Source organism: Numida meleagris, chromosome 25 (assembly GCF_002078875.1).
Source record: "Numida meleagris isolate 19003 breed g44 Domestic line chromosome 25, NumMel1.0, whole genome shotgun sequence".
NCBI lineage: Eukaryota > Metazoa > Chordata > Aves > Galliformes > Numididae > Numida > Numida meleagris.
In genome coordinates, this window is record NC_034433.1 from 4,652,212 (window position 1) to 4,666,849 (window position 14,638).

Sequence of the window (14,638 nt, forward strand, 5' to 3'; positions counted from 1 at the left end):
GGGGGGTGGAGGGGAGCTTTGTGGCCGGTGGACCTGTGGGCTGCCGGAAAGGGGCTGAGCAAGGGGGGATGCTTCCTCATGAATCATAGAATATCTTGAGTTGGAAGGGACCCATAAGGATATGGTCTTGCTGGCTTGGATATCGTGGTAGGAAGCATTGATTTGAAGCCTCTTGCTCCACTGGGGAGATTTTTTTGTGGTTTTCCTCATTCTTCCCTTCCTGACTTTCTTGTCTCATTTTCCCTCATTTTTCCCTTTTTCTGCGCACTGTAGTCCCCGCTGCCCCTCTCTGAACAAGGCTGGTGGGGGCTGTCTTCTGCTGGGTGGGGAGGATGGGGTCCATGGGGCAGCTGGGGACTGGGGGGCTGGTCCAGGCCCTGATGTCATTAGCACCAAGGAAAAGCACCCCTGACCACTACCTGTCCTTTCTTCTGTGCCAAATCAATGCTCTCTGAAATTCCCAAGAGCTGGAAGTGGCTGGGGACAGGGGAAGGGAGGAGCAGACCCCTCAGCACTTCACTGGGGCACACGGCACCTTGCGCCTTTTCACTCGATTACCGCCTTGCTGCAATTTTAATTAACACCTATTTGTTTGGCAACACGATGCTGACGGCAAATTCCTCAGCGTGGCTGAGAATCACAGGAGCTGTGGTGGGACGCGTGGCCCTGCTGGAGCTCTGAGTGCCACTTTGCGGCACTGTGCATGGGGACAGGATGGATAATGTGAGCAGTGGGTCTGCTGAAACCACACCCCCCATGCCTCCTTCCCTGTCCCCTGTGCTGGGGGCAGAGCGTGCTCTACCAGCCTGGATGAAGCCCATGCTCAAGTGAGAACAAAGGGAAGAATCTCATGAATGAGAAAAAATCCCCTTTGCCTGCCAGACAAAACGGGAATCGCGTTTGTGTTACATGCGAGCAGCTCGCGCCTGCCAGCCCGGCGCTGCCTGCGACAAATAAACCTCACTGCTGCTATTCCCTACAAATCCCTGGCATCGACATCCCCAGGGTGACTGCCACTCGGATTCCCCTTCTGGATCCATCACAATTAGGGTAATTATCCCCTGAGTGTGTCCCCATTGATGCCGAGCTGCTGAAGCTGTGGATTTTGGAAGCACGTATTGCAGGAGGGCTGGGGTTGGCTTGCTGCAGATCTTTTGCTGTGGACACTGGGGTTTGCACGTGTCCTGGAGTGCTGGCTCTGCTTGGAGCACCTGAGTCTGCACACACACCTTTAGCTTTGCCTCAGCCAAAAAATCCCTTACCAAGTCAGCCTGCTCTGGCTAGAAGAGTGAAGGAGAATTAAAGGAAATAAATGGAGCCTCTCGCAGCATTTCCATTTTGATGAGATGGCAGGGGAGATACTAACAAGAAAGCAGGTTTTTTAAGAAATTATTGCAAAACAAAAGCTCCCTTAAAGCCGCCTTAATGTGCTCGGCATACTGTGGGTAATAAAGATGGAAATGATAATGATTGTAGATTATGCGCAAGGTTGCTCACCTCTTCACTGCAGCTTGTCATGGGATAATTTAGGGCTGCCGAAAGCTGGCTGTCAAGTAGCAATTCGACAATAGGCTGTGCCTCACTTCGGGGGCTTGTAATGTGCAGGGCTTCTCTGTTATTAGGCTGCTAACAAGCTGATTAGAGGCGGAAAAAGTGATGTTCCCAGATCCCCTTGGATGCGGCTCTCTTTCTCGACGCCTGTCGCTGCTGAGCTGTCCCAGGAGGGCTGGCGGTGTTTCGGATCAGTACGAGGATGTGCTGCTGTAGGTGCCACCGTGGAACATCCCTGGGGCATGGGGTGCAGGGAGAGGAGCAGCCAGAAGGATTAGATCGGGTGCTGCTTGGTGCTGCTGGCCTCAGTGCTTCTGCTTCGGTTTGTGGTTTGGGGGAGAAAAAGGTCCAGAAGGTGTCATGGTGCAGCCTGCATGGTGGGGTGAAAGCTGGGGGGTGTTTGTATGGGCATTGCCCCTCAGCGGCACTGGCATTGCATGGGATGCTCAGTGGGGTGCCCCCAGATCCCCATGGGCACAACCACTCTCTCCTCTGCCCCTGTGCTGCCAGGACTGGTCCCCATTGCTGCCACTGCTGTCCCTGCAGAGCACAGCATGGGTTTTGCTTGAGTTTTTGGGATGCTGTGGGGCAACCTCCCAGCAGTGCTTAGCCCATCTACCACAGCCCCAACTGCGGATGAAAATCCCCATTTTCCTTTCATTTCCCTTTGCTTCGTGCCTACAACTTTGCATGGAGGTGGCACATTATTACAACAAGTCCCCCAAGCCTTTGCTCAAAAGAACCTCTTATCCCCACCGATCCCAGCGGATTACAGAAATAGCAAGAACAGAGGATCTAAAGAAAGAGACAATTTCCTACGCTGATAAGGCAGCAGCTGAACAGCGGTGTCATTGTCTGGTGCTCTGTTTATCACATTTGCTTTCAGCAAGGGAAAGAGGGAGAGAGGATGAATAAGGAGTGTCCAGCAGTTTGCTTAGCGGTGCCGGGGAAGGGAAGAGCAGGTTTTTCCTTCCCCAGCACCCACTGCAGGTGCTGGGATTGGTACTGTGTGCTCAGCTTGCTCGACCTCTTGCAACGCGTGATTATTGCCAGTTGATGCTGAACGTGGGCCATCGGTGCCTGGGTTTGGGGATCTGTGTTGGGTTATTTAGGGCTGATGCAGTCTCTGGATGCAGCAGCATCTTGGCTCAGAAAAAGTCTGGTTTCTCTGATCCAAGCAGTGAAAAAAGGAATGCTGCTGAAGTGGGAAGTATTGTGTCCTCTGCCACCTCAGTGCATGTCTCAAAGGGCTCTAGGGCAGCTCAGGTGTTTTTAATGGTGGGTAAAGTGGGGCCCTGGGTTGGAACTTGACTAAGAGAGTGGGAATTAAAATTGCAAAACGTTGTCATGTTGTGGTGTGGCAAGAGGTTCAATGTGAAGTGCTTTGTTGTTGCCTTTAGACTCCAGGGACTCCAGGCTAAAATATTTCTCTTTGAGCTAAAAAAGGGGCTTGCTCTGATGTGACGCCAGCAATGGCTGCTGAAAATGCGGCTCTTTCTAGCAAATGGCTCATCAAGGTGAGGGCAGCCATGGTACTCCTGTGAGCCCCCCGGAATGCTGTGGGGGCTGGGGACAGGCTCTGAGCAGAGCTCCCTTATCACCAGAACGCTTCCAAGTCTTTTGGTATGGGTGGGAGTCAACAGTATGGAATGTAATATGGGGGCTCCACCAAAAAGCATCTGCTGGCGAGCAGCAGGTGGGCAGAGCGGAGCTGTCCATGGTGGGATCTGTGTCACATTGAGCTTTGTTGGTCCCCAGGGCAGCGGCTGGGGTCCTGGAGCTGGTGACCCAGTGCTGCCCTCACTGCTGGCAGTTCTGCTCCAGGTCACTTGTGGGAAAGCCTGGAGAGCTTCAGCCAAAAAGAGAAGCAAGAGGGGGAAAAAAGATAAAATAAAGGAGCTGATATCCTGGCACTGAGAGATGTTTTGACTTTTCCTGATGAAGTGACATTTTTATTTCTAAAATCTGTCTAAATTGGCTCTGTGTGCATGTAGAGAGAAGGTGGAACAAACAAACTGGCGCATGTGACAGCAATAGGTTTTATTCTGGGGACAAACCAAACTTTGCGGTTGACTCACAGCGAGCTTTGGAGCTTTTTTCTTTTGCGCTGGGTTGGAAGGCTTTGGGGGCTGTGTGTTTGCTTTTGAAGGGAGAGAACAAAACAAGAAGTTCTTTGCATGGTTGCACCTGGGTCCTGCAGGTCCTGGGGTGGGATGGCAGCCCCGGCTAAGAGCTGCGGCCTCCCACCAGCTCTCATGAATGGGATGGAGCTGTCTCCTTGCACCTTATCCCAGAAGAGCCCTATATACCCTAACCCTAACTTGGCTTGTCTGGGGCATCTTCTTGCTCCTGGGCCTCCAGAGAACGCCACCAGGAGCTGGGGCACACCGGTGGGTGCCTCTGGGTTCTGCCCTCCAAATCCCATGGAACAGCTGCAGAAGAAACCCTGTGCACCACGCAGCCCTGGGATAAAGTGCAGAAAGTGCGTTAAGCCTCCTTGTTAGCGATCTGTGAAACAGCCTCAGCATCTGTGCACAGCTGGAGTGAAACAAACAGTGTGTGCACAAAGCATGCAAAGACCTGGAGCTCACTCCTTGCCCAGCCAGGAGAGACCCAGGTGTGAGCAATGCAGCACAGGAGGGGATGCTGATGGAGAGGGGATGGGTGAGAGGTGGGGATGGGAGGAGGGAAGGGATCCTTTTGCCTCCCATTACCGCCTGCTTCAGATGCCCCCGGCTCGCGAGGAGACTGCCAAACACTTTCCATAGAAAAATGGATTATTCTACAGTCAGATTAATGGGCTTTCATTTTGCAAAACATCTGTCACTGTTAGTCCTGGACAGTGAGCGTGAAATTAGTTTTGACTGCAGAAAGGCAACGTCGGTGTGTAATATGTGACTTACATGACAACGGCCCGGGAACCAGCTGGGGAGCGGGGATTACCTGGTGGGAAGTGGTGGGGCTGTAGGGTGCCCCAGGCCCTGGGGATGAAATGTCCTCACTGTGCCCATCACCGTGGCACCAGAGCTGCCCGTTTCCCTCTGCATCCCAGAGAGCCGTGGTGGTTTGAACTCATGCCTTTGTGTCTTGCAGATGTACATCCAGACCACGACGCTCACCATCTCGGTGAGTCTGAGTGCCTCAGTGTCCCTGGGCATGCTCTACATGCCCAAGGTGTACATCATCCTCTTCCACCCGGAGCAGAACGTCCCCAAGCGCAAGCGGAGCCTGAAGGCAGTGGTGACGGCGGCCACCATGTCCAACAAGTTCTCCCAGAAGGGAGGCTTCCGTCCCAATGGAGAGGCCAAATCAGAGCTGTGCGAAAATCTGGAAACACAAGGTAATGTGGCTCGTGGTGGTGGGGCAGCTGGTCCCAAAGCCCAGCCTTGCTGGCAGGCTGCAGCCATGCTGTGCTGCACTGCGTGAGTGCAGGCAAGAGGTGTGCTCTGGTTATCTGCAATGGGAGAGCATCATCCCCTGCCCACTGGCAGGGCAGGTTTCCTCTCCATTTGTTTATTCTTGCACTAGAAATGCAGTTTTTCATCACTGTAGCCACATGGATGAGATAGGACTTGTCCTGCCCACTCCCTCCATCCCCTCTGCAAGCCCACGTGTGTTATCCCATGGGAAATGCTGGTGGGTGGTTGGAATGGGAAATATGCTGCCACTGCTACATGAGACACCAGCTGAGTCTTGCTGATATCTGCATGCTTGCAATGAGCACGTGGGGAAGGATCCTAATAGGAAGGCTCTGGTGGAGCTGATGGGGAGACGGGTGTCCCAGCTAGGGCTGTCCTGGGGACACAGTCACTACTCTCCTGTGGGAAGAGGGGCCTGGGAAACACTAGGAAAGAGAGCGTGCGCCTGCTCTGCATTTGGGTTTCCAAAAATAGAGCCTTGCAGGAGGAATAAATGGTTGGAGCCAATGCTGCTGGGGTGCTTTGAGAGGAGAAATCTCATTTGGGATAAATCTGAGAAAACCCCTGTGGAAATACAAGTGTTCCTTGTGTACCACTACAGTTTCTGGATTCCAGCATCAATGGGATGGAGACCAAACTGCAATTCCACGGATACTCATGATTTCCTTTATAATCCCACTCTTGCTCCCTTTCCAGTCTGAGCTATTTCATACCCCTTGGCATCTCTGTATAACCCATGTGTTCACATCTCTCTGTGCAATGGCTCTTCCTGGCCACAGCCCTCTGTGTAACATCTCTCCATGAGCAATTTCTCTGCTTAATCCACTCTTTCATCTACCAGTGTGAGCTGTGGAAGGCAGCTATGTGGTCAGAGCCCCTTGCTCCCCATGTTGGAAGTTGCTTTTGTCAGATGCTGTCACAGCTCCTTGTGGTCTGTTGTACCACCCCAACGTAGCAGTGGGTGAGGGTTCCCCTCCCATCCCCTTCTGTCTGTGGGGATCTGTGGGCTCACTGGGAGCAGACCAGTCCCAGTGTGGGGAGCCAGGCTCCCCATGGCATCACTGTCTGTGATGCGGCAGGAACACTGGCATGTCACCTCTCTCCAGCCAAGAGCATCTTATCCATGATCCAACCCCACATCATTCCCATGTGCTCTCTGCTGTGCCGAACATCCTTCTCCCAGTGGGACTCGTAGCAGCAGCCTCCGAGGCTGAGACGTGCTGGGAGCAGGGAGCTGAGCTCCTGTCTGCTGCGTCTCCAGCTCCGATGCGTTGTGCATAGGGAATTGGGGAGCTGGGTGCACAGCAGTGAGCAGCAAGCCAGGCACGGCATTGCTGCCAGTGCAGGAGGCACTGAGGGGCTGTCAGTGCCAGGCAGAGGGGCTGTTCTTCGCTCTGTCACCAGCAGGTCACATATCCTTAAATAAACAACGGAATGAATAATTCACGGGGCTCTGATATGGGCAGATTGGCTATGAAAACACTGCGGCTAACAAATAGCTCTGTCAGCTCTAATTTCTTATGGCCTATCTAATTGTTATCTGGGAATACCAGTTGAAAATCCGCAGTGAGGTTCATTTGTCAGCGAGGCACCGAGACAGGGAGAGCATTGGAGGGGGAGAGCTGGCATCCACGTGTCCCGTGTGTATAGCAGAGCTCATGGGTTGCATAAAGGATGCCTTTGTGTGGCTTGTAGGGCCCTGGCATACCCTGTGTCCTTGGCTGGAGGTGTCTGCTGTGGTCTGTGAGGATGTAGTGGAGGGCGTTCTGCAGAGCATCGTGCCCGGCCGCTGCACCAAGAGGAGCCAGGAGCTGTGAATCGCTGCCCACAGCTCTCCCCAGTCTGTGGTTGCAGCCCAAAGGCAGCAGCACAGCCCTGCAGGGAGCTGGACGATTTCTTATCTGGTGGCATTTTCCTGGCTCTGGCCTGGGCTGCAGCTCAGCCAGTGCATCTGGGACGTGTGGCTTTGTAGACATTGTTCCCTCCTGTGTTTGGCCCCATGCTGTGGGCTGGTGGCTTTGGGAAGGTTATGGTGGGTTTGTGTGGGTGCTCTCCATCCTTGGGCATGGAGTGCAGGCATCCTGGGATGGGGCTGTGCTGGCTGCATTCCTCTCTCACCATCTGTGGAGCAGGACTGGGGCAGGAGGAGATGCTGGGAGCATGGAGTGCCTGCAGATCTGTCTGCAGAAAACAGGTGATGGGGCTGGGGGGCACATCCTAGGACTTACGGTGCTTCAGAGTGGTCTGTCTATAGGGCTCAGTCTATCCATCACAGCTCGGTGCAGTCACGGGGAGCCAGCACGGGTCAGATCCATGAGCAAACTCCATGCCGTGTCCCCACCAGCATCTCCCCAATCAGATCAGGGTCATGGGATGGGGTGAAGAACCATAGAATCATTAAAGTTGGAAAAGCCCAACCCCAGCCCCACCGTGTGCACTAACCATGTCCCTCAGAGCCACATCTCCATGGTTCTGAGCCCCTCCAGGGACGGTGACCCCACCACATTCCTGGGCAGGCGGTGTGCAGGACGGTTGGGCAGATGCCACCACTGCTGCACAGCTCACCGTTGTCTCTCTTTCCAGCACTGTCCACCAAGCAGACCTACGTCAGCTACAGCAACCATGCAATTTAACTCCAGTGATCGCAACCGCCTGGCACAGAGGGAGGCTGCAGGGGGGGCAACCCCAGCGCTTGCAGCAGGGCCCCGTGGGGAGCGGGACGGGATGGGGAGGTGACAGCGGGGTCCTGCTCCGGGCCGGGCCGGGGGGCAGAGCTCCCATTGGAAGGTGATCAACAGCAGCAAAAAATAAAATAAAGAAACAATCAAAATAAAGCACCGACCACCGTGACGATGCATGCCTCCCCACGGAGGAGCAGTGGAGCAGAGGGGACGGAGCGCGGGGAAGAGGGGATGGACTGTGGCGAATCTTTGGGTTTTTTTTTTTCCTGTATCTTGGCAAAAAAAAAAGAAAAAAAAAAGGGACCCAGCATTTTCCCTGTTCTGGAATTTGTGAGGTTGTTTGTGGTTGTGCAGAACCTTCTGTTTCCTTTCCTTCTTTCGTTTTTTTTTTTAATAAATTCTCGCATTTTCTTTTGTTCCTGTCTTCCTCTGTCCCTCTTCACTCTCCCTTCTCCAACCAAATTCTCTATGTTGCAAAAAGGAAAAAATCAATAAAAAATACATAAAACTTAAATACAAAAAAAAAAAACCAACAAAACTGGAGAACGAAATAAAAAAAATAAAGTAAAACCTAGACTGTGTTCAAAGTGCTGATTTCTATAGGTGGTTACTTAATGTATGTGATGACCATATGGATTGAAATATGTCTGCTTTAGGTACCGACCAGTCAAAAAACAAAAACACACACACAGAAAAAAAAAATTACAAAGTTCAGTGCCTGGATGTTTATGAATTATTCGATGACTGTGTAGAGCATGATCATTTTTATACGAGGAGATTTCTAATAAAAGACCATGGTTTTGCACTCGGCGTTTGCTGCCTCTTGGTGACTGTTTGGTGAGGGGGTTCGGGGTGGGGGGAAGGTTTGGGCCGGGGCTCAGCATCCTTCCTCTGTGGGTGGGTCCGTGTGATGGGATGGGGCAGGAGGTGGCCCAGCATCGCGCTGGGACATGGGTTCATGGCTTGGGGTGGAATCTGGGGCAGAAAGGGATGAGATCTCCTTGTTTGCCCTTCCCCAAGGATGGCGCTGGGCACACCAAAGTATTTCCCTTCTTTTTTCCCCCCTTCAGAGGTGAGATCATCTCCACCCCCACCAGGACCCAACTGGGTTAATTAGGAAGGATTAGGCTCGTGGCAGCCCTGTTCTTCCTGAGGAGAGGACGTGGCCCCAGCACCAGCCTTGGGAGCCACCCATTGCACCAGACACGTGGTGTCCAGCTTTGCTTTTGGTTGCTTTGGAGGTCTTTGAGGTCGTTGCTTCTTGTGCCTATGTCTATCTGCTTTGCGAAGGCACTTGGAAAGGGGAGGTAATGAGTGGCTGCTCCAAGCTCCTCCTTGTTCCTAAAGGCAGATGGGAAGTGGGGAAAGGAGGCAGGGATGGCTGCTGCTGCCCCAAGGAGGTGCCTCCAGCTTTGGGGCAGCTCGTTGCTTCGGGTGCTCTGCAGCAGCTGGCTGGAGCATCCCGACCTCAGAAGCAGCAAGATTGCTGAGCTGTCCTCTCCACCCATTTGCTGTGTTCCTCCCAGGTGAGGTTATCGCATTGTTTCGGATGTTTCTAGACCTAATTGCAGCCCCCAGCCCCACTCTTGTGCCTGCGTGCCTTAGGGGAGGTCTCAGTGCTGCTCTGAGTGCTGCAGGGACCGTCAGCCATCAGCACTGCACTGCTCCCTGCCAATGTGGGGAGAGCAGAGCACGGCTGGAAGGCAGGAGGTAGGGGAGAAAAAAGGGATATAATGAAAAGCCTGGAACTTTGATAAGATCACACTTGTCAAAAGAGCTCCTCAGGAGGAAAAATTGCTCCGTTCCTGCTACATCCATCACTGTCTGATCGGATGCGAAATGCCGCCTGGTGCAGAGGGCTCCCAGAAAACCTGAGTTGATGTCTCTGGTGCTGTTTCTAGCTCTGAGTTACCAATCTACTGGTTTTACAAGCAGCTTTCCACCCCAAACTCTGCCTTGACAGTGACAGGGGTGGCTGATCCCACCTTAATTACAGCATCCCTTCGCTCCTATGAGGGATGTTTTCCTTCCATGAGGGATGCTCTGAGTCCTCTGGAGGAGCTGTGGATGGAGAATGCCTGCTGGCACCCAGCACCCAGCAGATCCCCACGCTCATTTGGTCTCTGAAGATAAGGGGGAGGCTCATGGCACAGTGCAGAGCCCGAAGATAGCTGAGGAGCAGGAGGGAGACCCAAGCCAGCTCCATGCCCAGGCAGCTGTTGGAGTGGGAAGGTGTGGGATCTGAGCTGTGCTAAGAGTTGGAGGGATGGTGGGCTCTGGGCTCCAGGGGCCAATCCCAAAGGGGTGCTTCTGACACTTAAGCAAGGAGTCACTTGGCCAATTTTTGAACGTAGTTTCAAGCAGATTCATGTCCCCCTCTTGCTTCAGGCCCTGTTTGAACACAATAGCTACCTTGATTTCTTGATGGATCTGGTGGAGTGTTAAATCAAAAGAGTCCTCATGTGGGCACTTATTTTGGTGTAAGTGTGCTTTGCAGTGATTCAGCCTTACTCCTTACAGACTTGCAGCTGAAATGATGTAAAGATGCTCTTAAACGGATATGCAAAATATTTGCACAAACCCAACCTTGCTGGTCTTGGAACGGAATTTTAATTGGCCCCATTTTTATCAGCTCAAAACCTACCCTTGCTGGCACCGTTCCTGTGTGCTGCTAAATAGACCTGCATCCCTCCCAGCGCTGGCTGCGAGTCGGTGGCGGATGCAGTGACCTCCGAACACGGCTGGTTAATTTTGTATGGCATTTCATGATACAGTGCCGCTTAATTCTAGACACTTATTTGATTATGAAAGCTAATTAAAAGGGAGCAGTCTATAAGCAATTGAGATGGATATAGAGCACTGCAGATCCAGGCTGCGGTGCTGCTATCTGCAGAGAGGCGATAGCTGCTGCTGGGGCATTTTTGGGAGTTAGCTGGCATCTCTTAGGATCAGGTTTCAGTTTTGCTTAACATATTGGAAGGCAAGATAGATACTGAGTGTTCTGGTGGGGGAATTCCTGGTTTTTGGCACTTTACGTAGATATTTTTGGTCCCTGTACTGAAATCTGTGCTGCTGTTCTACTTGCCTCTTCTTCGGCTTAAAAGCACTGCTCTGATTTTTCCTTTATTCCTGTGAAGGACTGTAGAATTTAAATAGCACTAATTGCTCAAGTTCCCCCCGGGGTTGGCCTGCATGTTTCTTCACTTTCAATGGAAGCTGAGAAATGGGGGAGGAACCCACGGCAGCGCTGTCTGCCTGGACTACCTGCTCATATCCCATCCTCCACCTCCTCCTCTGAGCTCCTCCTCGATGTTTTTGGGGTCCCACCACCCTTTCCGTGGTGTGTTAGGTCCTGGGGTGTGTGTGCATGCTTCACCCCATCCTGTGTGCGAGGCAGCAGCGTGAAGCCCGTCATTAACTCTGTTCTGTGAGAGGCAAATTACAGACTTCAGTGACGCAATTAGGCCAACTCTGCGGGAGGTGGAAAAACAAAATCATTTCTCTGTGGATTTCTCAGCCTCGTCTCTTGATTCCCCACCAGCTGGGTCTGGAGTCCTCCTGTTGAAGCCAGGGCATAACTCCTGAGTAAGCAAATCTGGAAGAAGCAGATGGATTGGGAAGGTGGAGGATACAGCACCTGTGGTGTGTCCCTCGCTCCAGGTCTCCATCCAGCTCCTCTCCCACTGGGAGAGCTGCACAGTCCCAGTTGGAGCTCTGGGCTTGAAGCAAGGCACAACTTGTGCTGGGAGCACAAGAGGCAGCAGAGCTTGTGACCTGTTTTGTAGTGAGCAGGTTGTGCTGATCTCTGCACTAGGAAGCTTCAATCTCAACGAGAGCCACGGCCAACCAAAACCTTCGCCCTGGAGCATCAGGCTCTTGTAGGACCGCCAGGAGCTTTGAAGACACAAGTGGAGACTTTGAGCACAACTTTCCTTGGCAGGGAGGAGGCTGGAGAGCTGTGGTGAACACTTCAGTGCTGCTGAGGGGATGGGCAATGCCTCGGAGCCATTGGCAGGTGGAGGACATAGAGTGTTGGAGGCCATGGGACCCCAAAGGGAGGTGGGAGCACCCAGTCCCAACCGCATGGGTTGCCCTCAGCACAGCACCCACCGCCCATGGCCATGGATGGAGGTGTGCCTGTGGCACGTCCGAGGGTCTGTCCCCAGCAGTGATGTTCTCTGTATGGCCGAGCGAGTCAATGGCAGATTGTGTTGAAATCTCACTTCAGCGGCAAAAGCTGCAATTAGCATTTAATGAAGCTTCTTGCTTTTATTTTTAGGTAACCTCCGATTCCCTGACTGTGTAATTTAGTCCTCCATTGCTTGGAGATAATTAAAGTATGTCACTATAATTTGCTTTTTTTAAAAGCCTGTAATTATGTTTTTATTGAGAGTGAAAAAGGAGAGGGGGAGGGGGAGATGAAAACAATGTCGGAGGAGGAGAAGGCTTTGGACAGGAAGAGGGGATTTCATCTAGCTGCAAGGCTTAGGAAGTCTTTTCAGGGTGCTGGGTAGACCAGGGACAGAGGAAGATCTTCTGTATGAGCATGGGTACCCACAGCATGTGGATAATGGCAAGATGTGGTGTCTCAAGTGGAAGTACGAGAACTCTGGGTGCCTGCAACCTCAGTGTTCATGCACTGTGTTCATCAGCAGCATAATCACAGCACACGCTAGGGCTGTGTGCAGATCAGCACTGCTGCCTTGTCCTTGGTGCCATTCCCCTTGCAGCACCCTTCGGTCCTGCACTCTGGGGCCGTGCTGTGCAGGACATGCTCAGCCTGGAGCAGAGCAGCTGAGGTCTCACCCCCGCATCCCCCCGCCCTCAAGACTGCCCTGCCAAGCCCAGCAAACATCTGCACACACTGGGTCCGTGCCCACCAAGTGCAGGCATCTGGTGACAGCAATGCTTTGCTGAGTGCTGACTGCAGCTAGGGGTGGCTGGGTTTGGATTTGAGGTCTTCCCACTCCTCTTGGACCCTTGTGACTGAAGGCAGCTCCAGGAGGACCATCTTCCCAAGCTGCTTCCTCCCAGCCCTGCTGCCACATCACCAGAACTTCCCCAGCTCTGTCTGTGACCTGGGAGATGCTCTGCTGAAGGGAAATTCTGCTTCTGCGAATTGCAGGGTGGTGTGGCTCATGCATAGGTACTCTCTGCACAATGAACAATGAATGAAGAGGAATTAAATCAATCTTCCCAGGCCTGCCAGGACTGCACAGGCTTTGTTAGATGCTCCTTGCAGTTTGGGCTGCGTTGGTATCTGCAGCTGCTGTTGCTGGATGTCAAACATCCTATGTCCGTCCAAACCCCCTGGCGCTAATGCAGACTGTGCCAGCTAGAGCATCCTGCCTTGCTCCAGCCCATGTAACGTGTGCGTGGCCTTGGGGTGAGCAAAGCTGCTCCCCTGCAAACTGCTCTGAAACGAGAGCGTGGCTGTTGCAGGAGGAACTGCTCGCCGACCATCCACAGCCTGCAAATTGGCAGGTAGGAAGGAGTTGGATATGGGAAAAAATCAGGATAATTGATTGGCCTTTGGCCAGCTCACAGCCAGAGGGAGATGGAATGAGTGGGATTGCTGGCTTTTTTTAAAGTTATTCTTGCTCAGATTTTTGAGTACTACGAGGTTAAGTTTGCTTTAGAATATATTTAATTCATTAAAATGTTGATCTTCTCTGCTGCAGAGTTCAGATCTGATCCCAGACTTTATTCCTTATCTAAATGCAAAGGTTTCTTGCCAAATATACAAAGCAGAGAAAGCCTTGGTGCTTAGGAAAAATGACATGATAAAGGGAGAATGGTGCTGGACTGCATTCCAGTGCAGGAACCCACTGCTACGTGAACCAACATCTGCACCGGTGCGTGCTCAGCTTCCTTCTTGCCCATGCTGTGGTGAAGCTTTTAGGGTTTCTTGCCCATTCCCACTGCTTGACATGTCTTTGTTCTGCAAGCAGGAGCTTGAGGCCCTGCAGCCAGCCCAGGTGTCAATGCTGTATGCCGGGGTGTTGTGAAATGTGGCGTGGTCCTCTGAAAGCCCTTCTCTCTGGAGCAATCTGCTCCTCAGGGATGTGGGCTCATGGGATGCTCTCTGATGGAGCAGCACCAGCTCAGGGATTTGTGCTGGTGTCTGCCCTCAGGACGTGCATGCACTCCCAAGGTGCTGCTCTCCAGGGGTCTGAATGGAGCACGGTGATTGGGATTGCCCCCTCCCCACTTTGCTCGCAGTGCATTTGCATTCCTCCTCATGGTGCAGAAATCTCTCTCCCAAGCCAGGCGTCTCACCACCTTCCTCGCAGAGCCTTTGTTATCTGCTGGGGATAACAAAGGGAAGGAACAGCACTTAAAACCCAATAAAACCCACACACCATCATCAGCTTTTGTACTGGTTGCTATGGGAACCCCATACATGCACCGGAAACGCTGGAGTATGCAAATGAGCTTCTTAATTAGTTCTCCTCAGTCTTTCATGCTCCTGGTGCAGCAATTTGATCATTAGATGAACATGCCACTTAATTATCCCTGGCTTAACCAAACACAAGCCAGGGTGACCTCTGGGGAGGACGGGGAGCCTTGGGAGCTGTGGGAGGGGCGATGCAGCTGGGGGCTTCTCCAGCAGCTTTTGGGCTGGTGGGGGCTGTAGTGCCTCCCCCACTGCCCCCAGAGTTCAGTTGTTTGGGGCTCAGCAGCGTGGTCTCATGTGCCACGGGCTGAATTTGGTGGCTGTCTTGAGGAAAAGGGCTGAGCTCCTTCCCCTCCTCTGGGGCAGCAGAGAGGAGGGCTGGCTGGCAAACCCAAGCGCTGAGCCCGTCTAAGCCACGGGGTGGGCTGCAGCCTTGTCCTGGCACTGCTGGTCCCCAAGGGTTGGGGTTGGACTTGTTGCCTCCAGCTCTGCGTGCTGGTTTTGCTGAGCCAGATGCCAGCCCTGTGCATGTGTGAGCTCTGGCTGTAAACGCTATGAGTTTTTCACCAAACAAGCTTCATTAATCGTCT

The 14,638-nt window shown here is 52.7% G+C and overlaps 1 protein-coding gene across 3 annotated transcripts in view; it reads left to right on the forward strand.

The window, feature by feature from the left end:
- Positions 1-8,267, forward strand: part of GRM4 (glutamate metabotropic receptor 4) — a 41,683-nt gene extending 33,416 nt beyond the window's left edge. For all 3 annotated transcript variants that reach the window (XM_021377465.1, XM_021377467.1, XM_021377468.1), the window contains 2 exons: positions 4,645-4,891; positions 7,554-8,267. In XM_021377465.1, the coding sequence (XP_021233140.1) occupies positions 4,645-4,891; positions 7,554-7,603 (297 nt within the window). In that variant the 3' untranslated portion in view covers positions 7,604-8,267. The remainder of the gene's footprint in view (positions 1-4,644; positions 4,892-7,553) is intronic.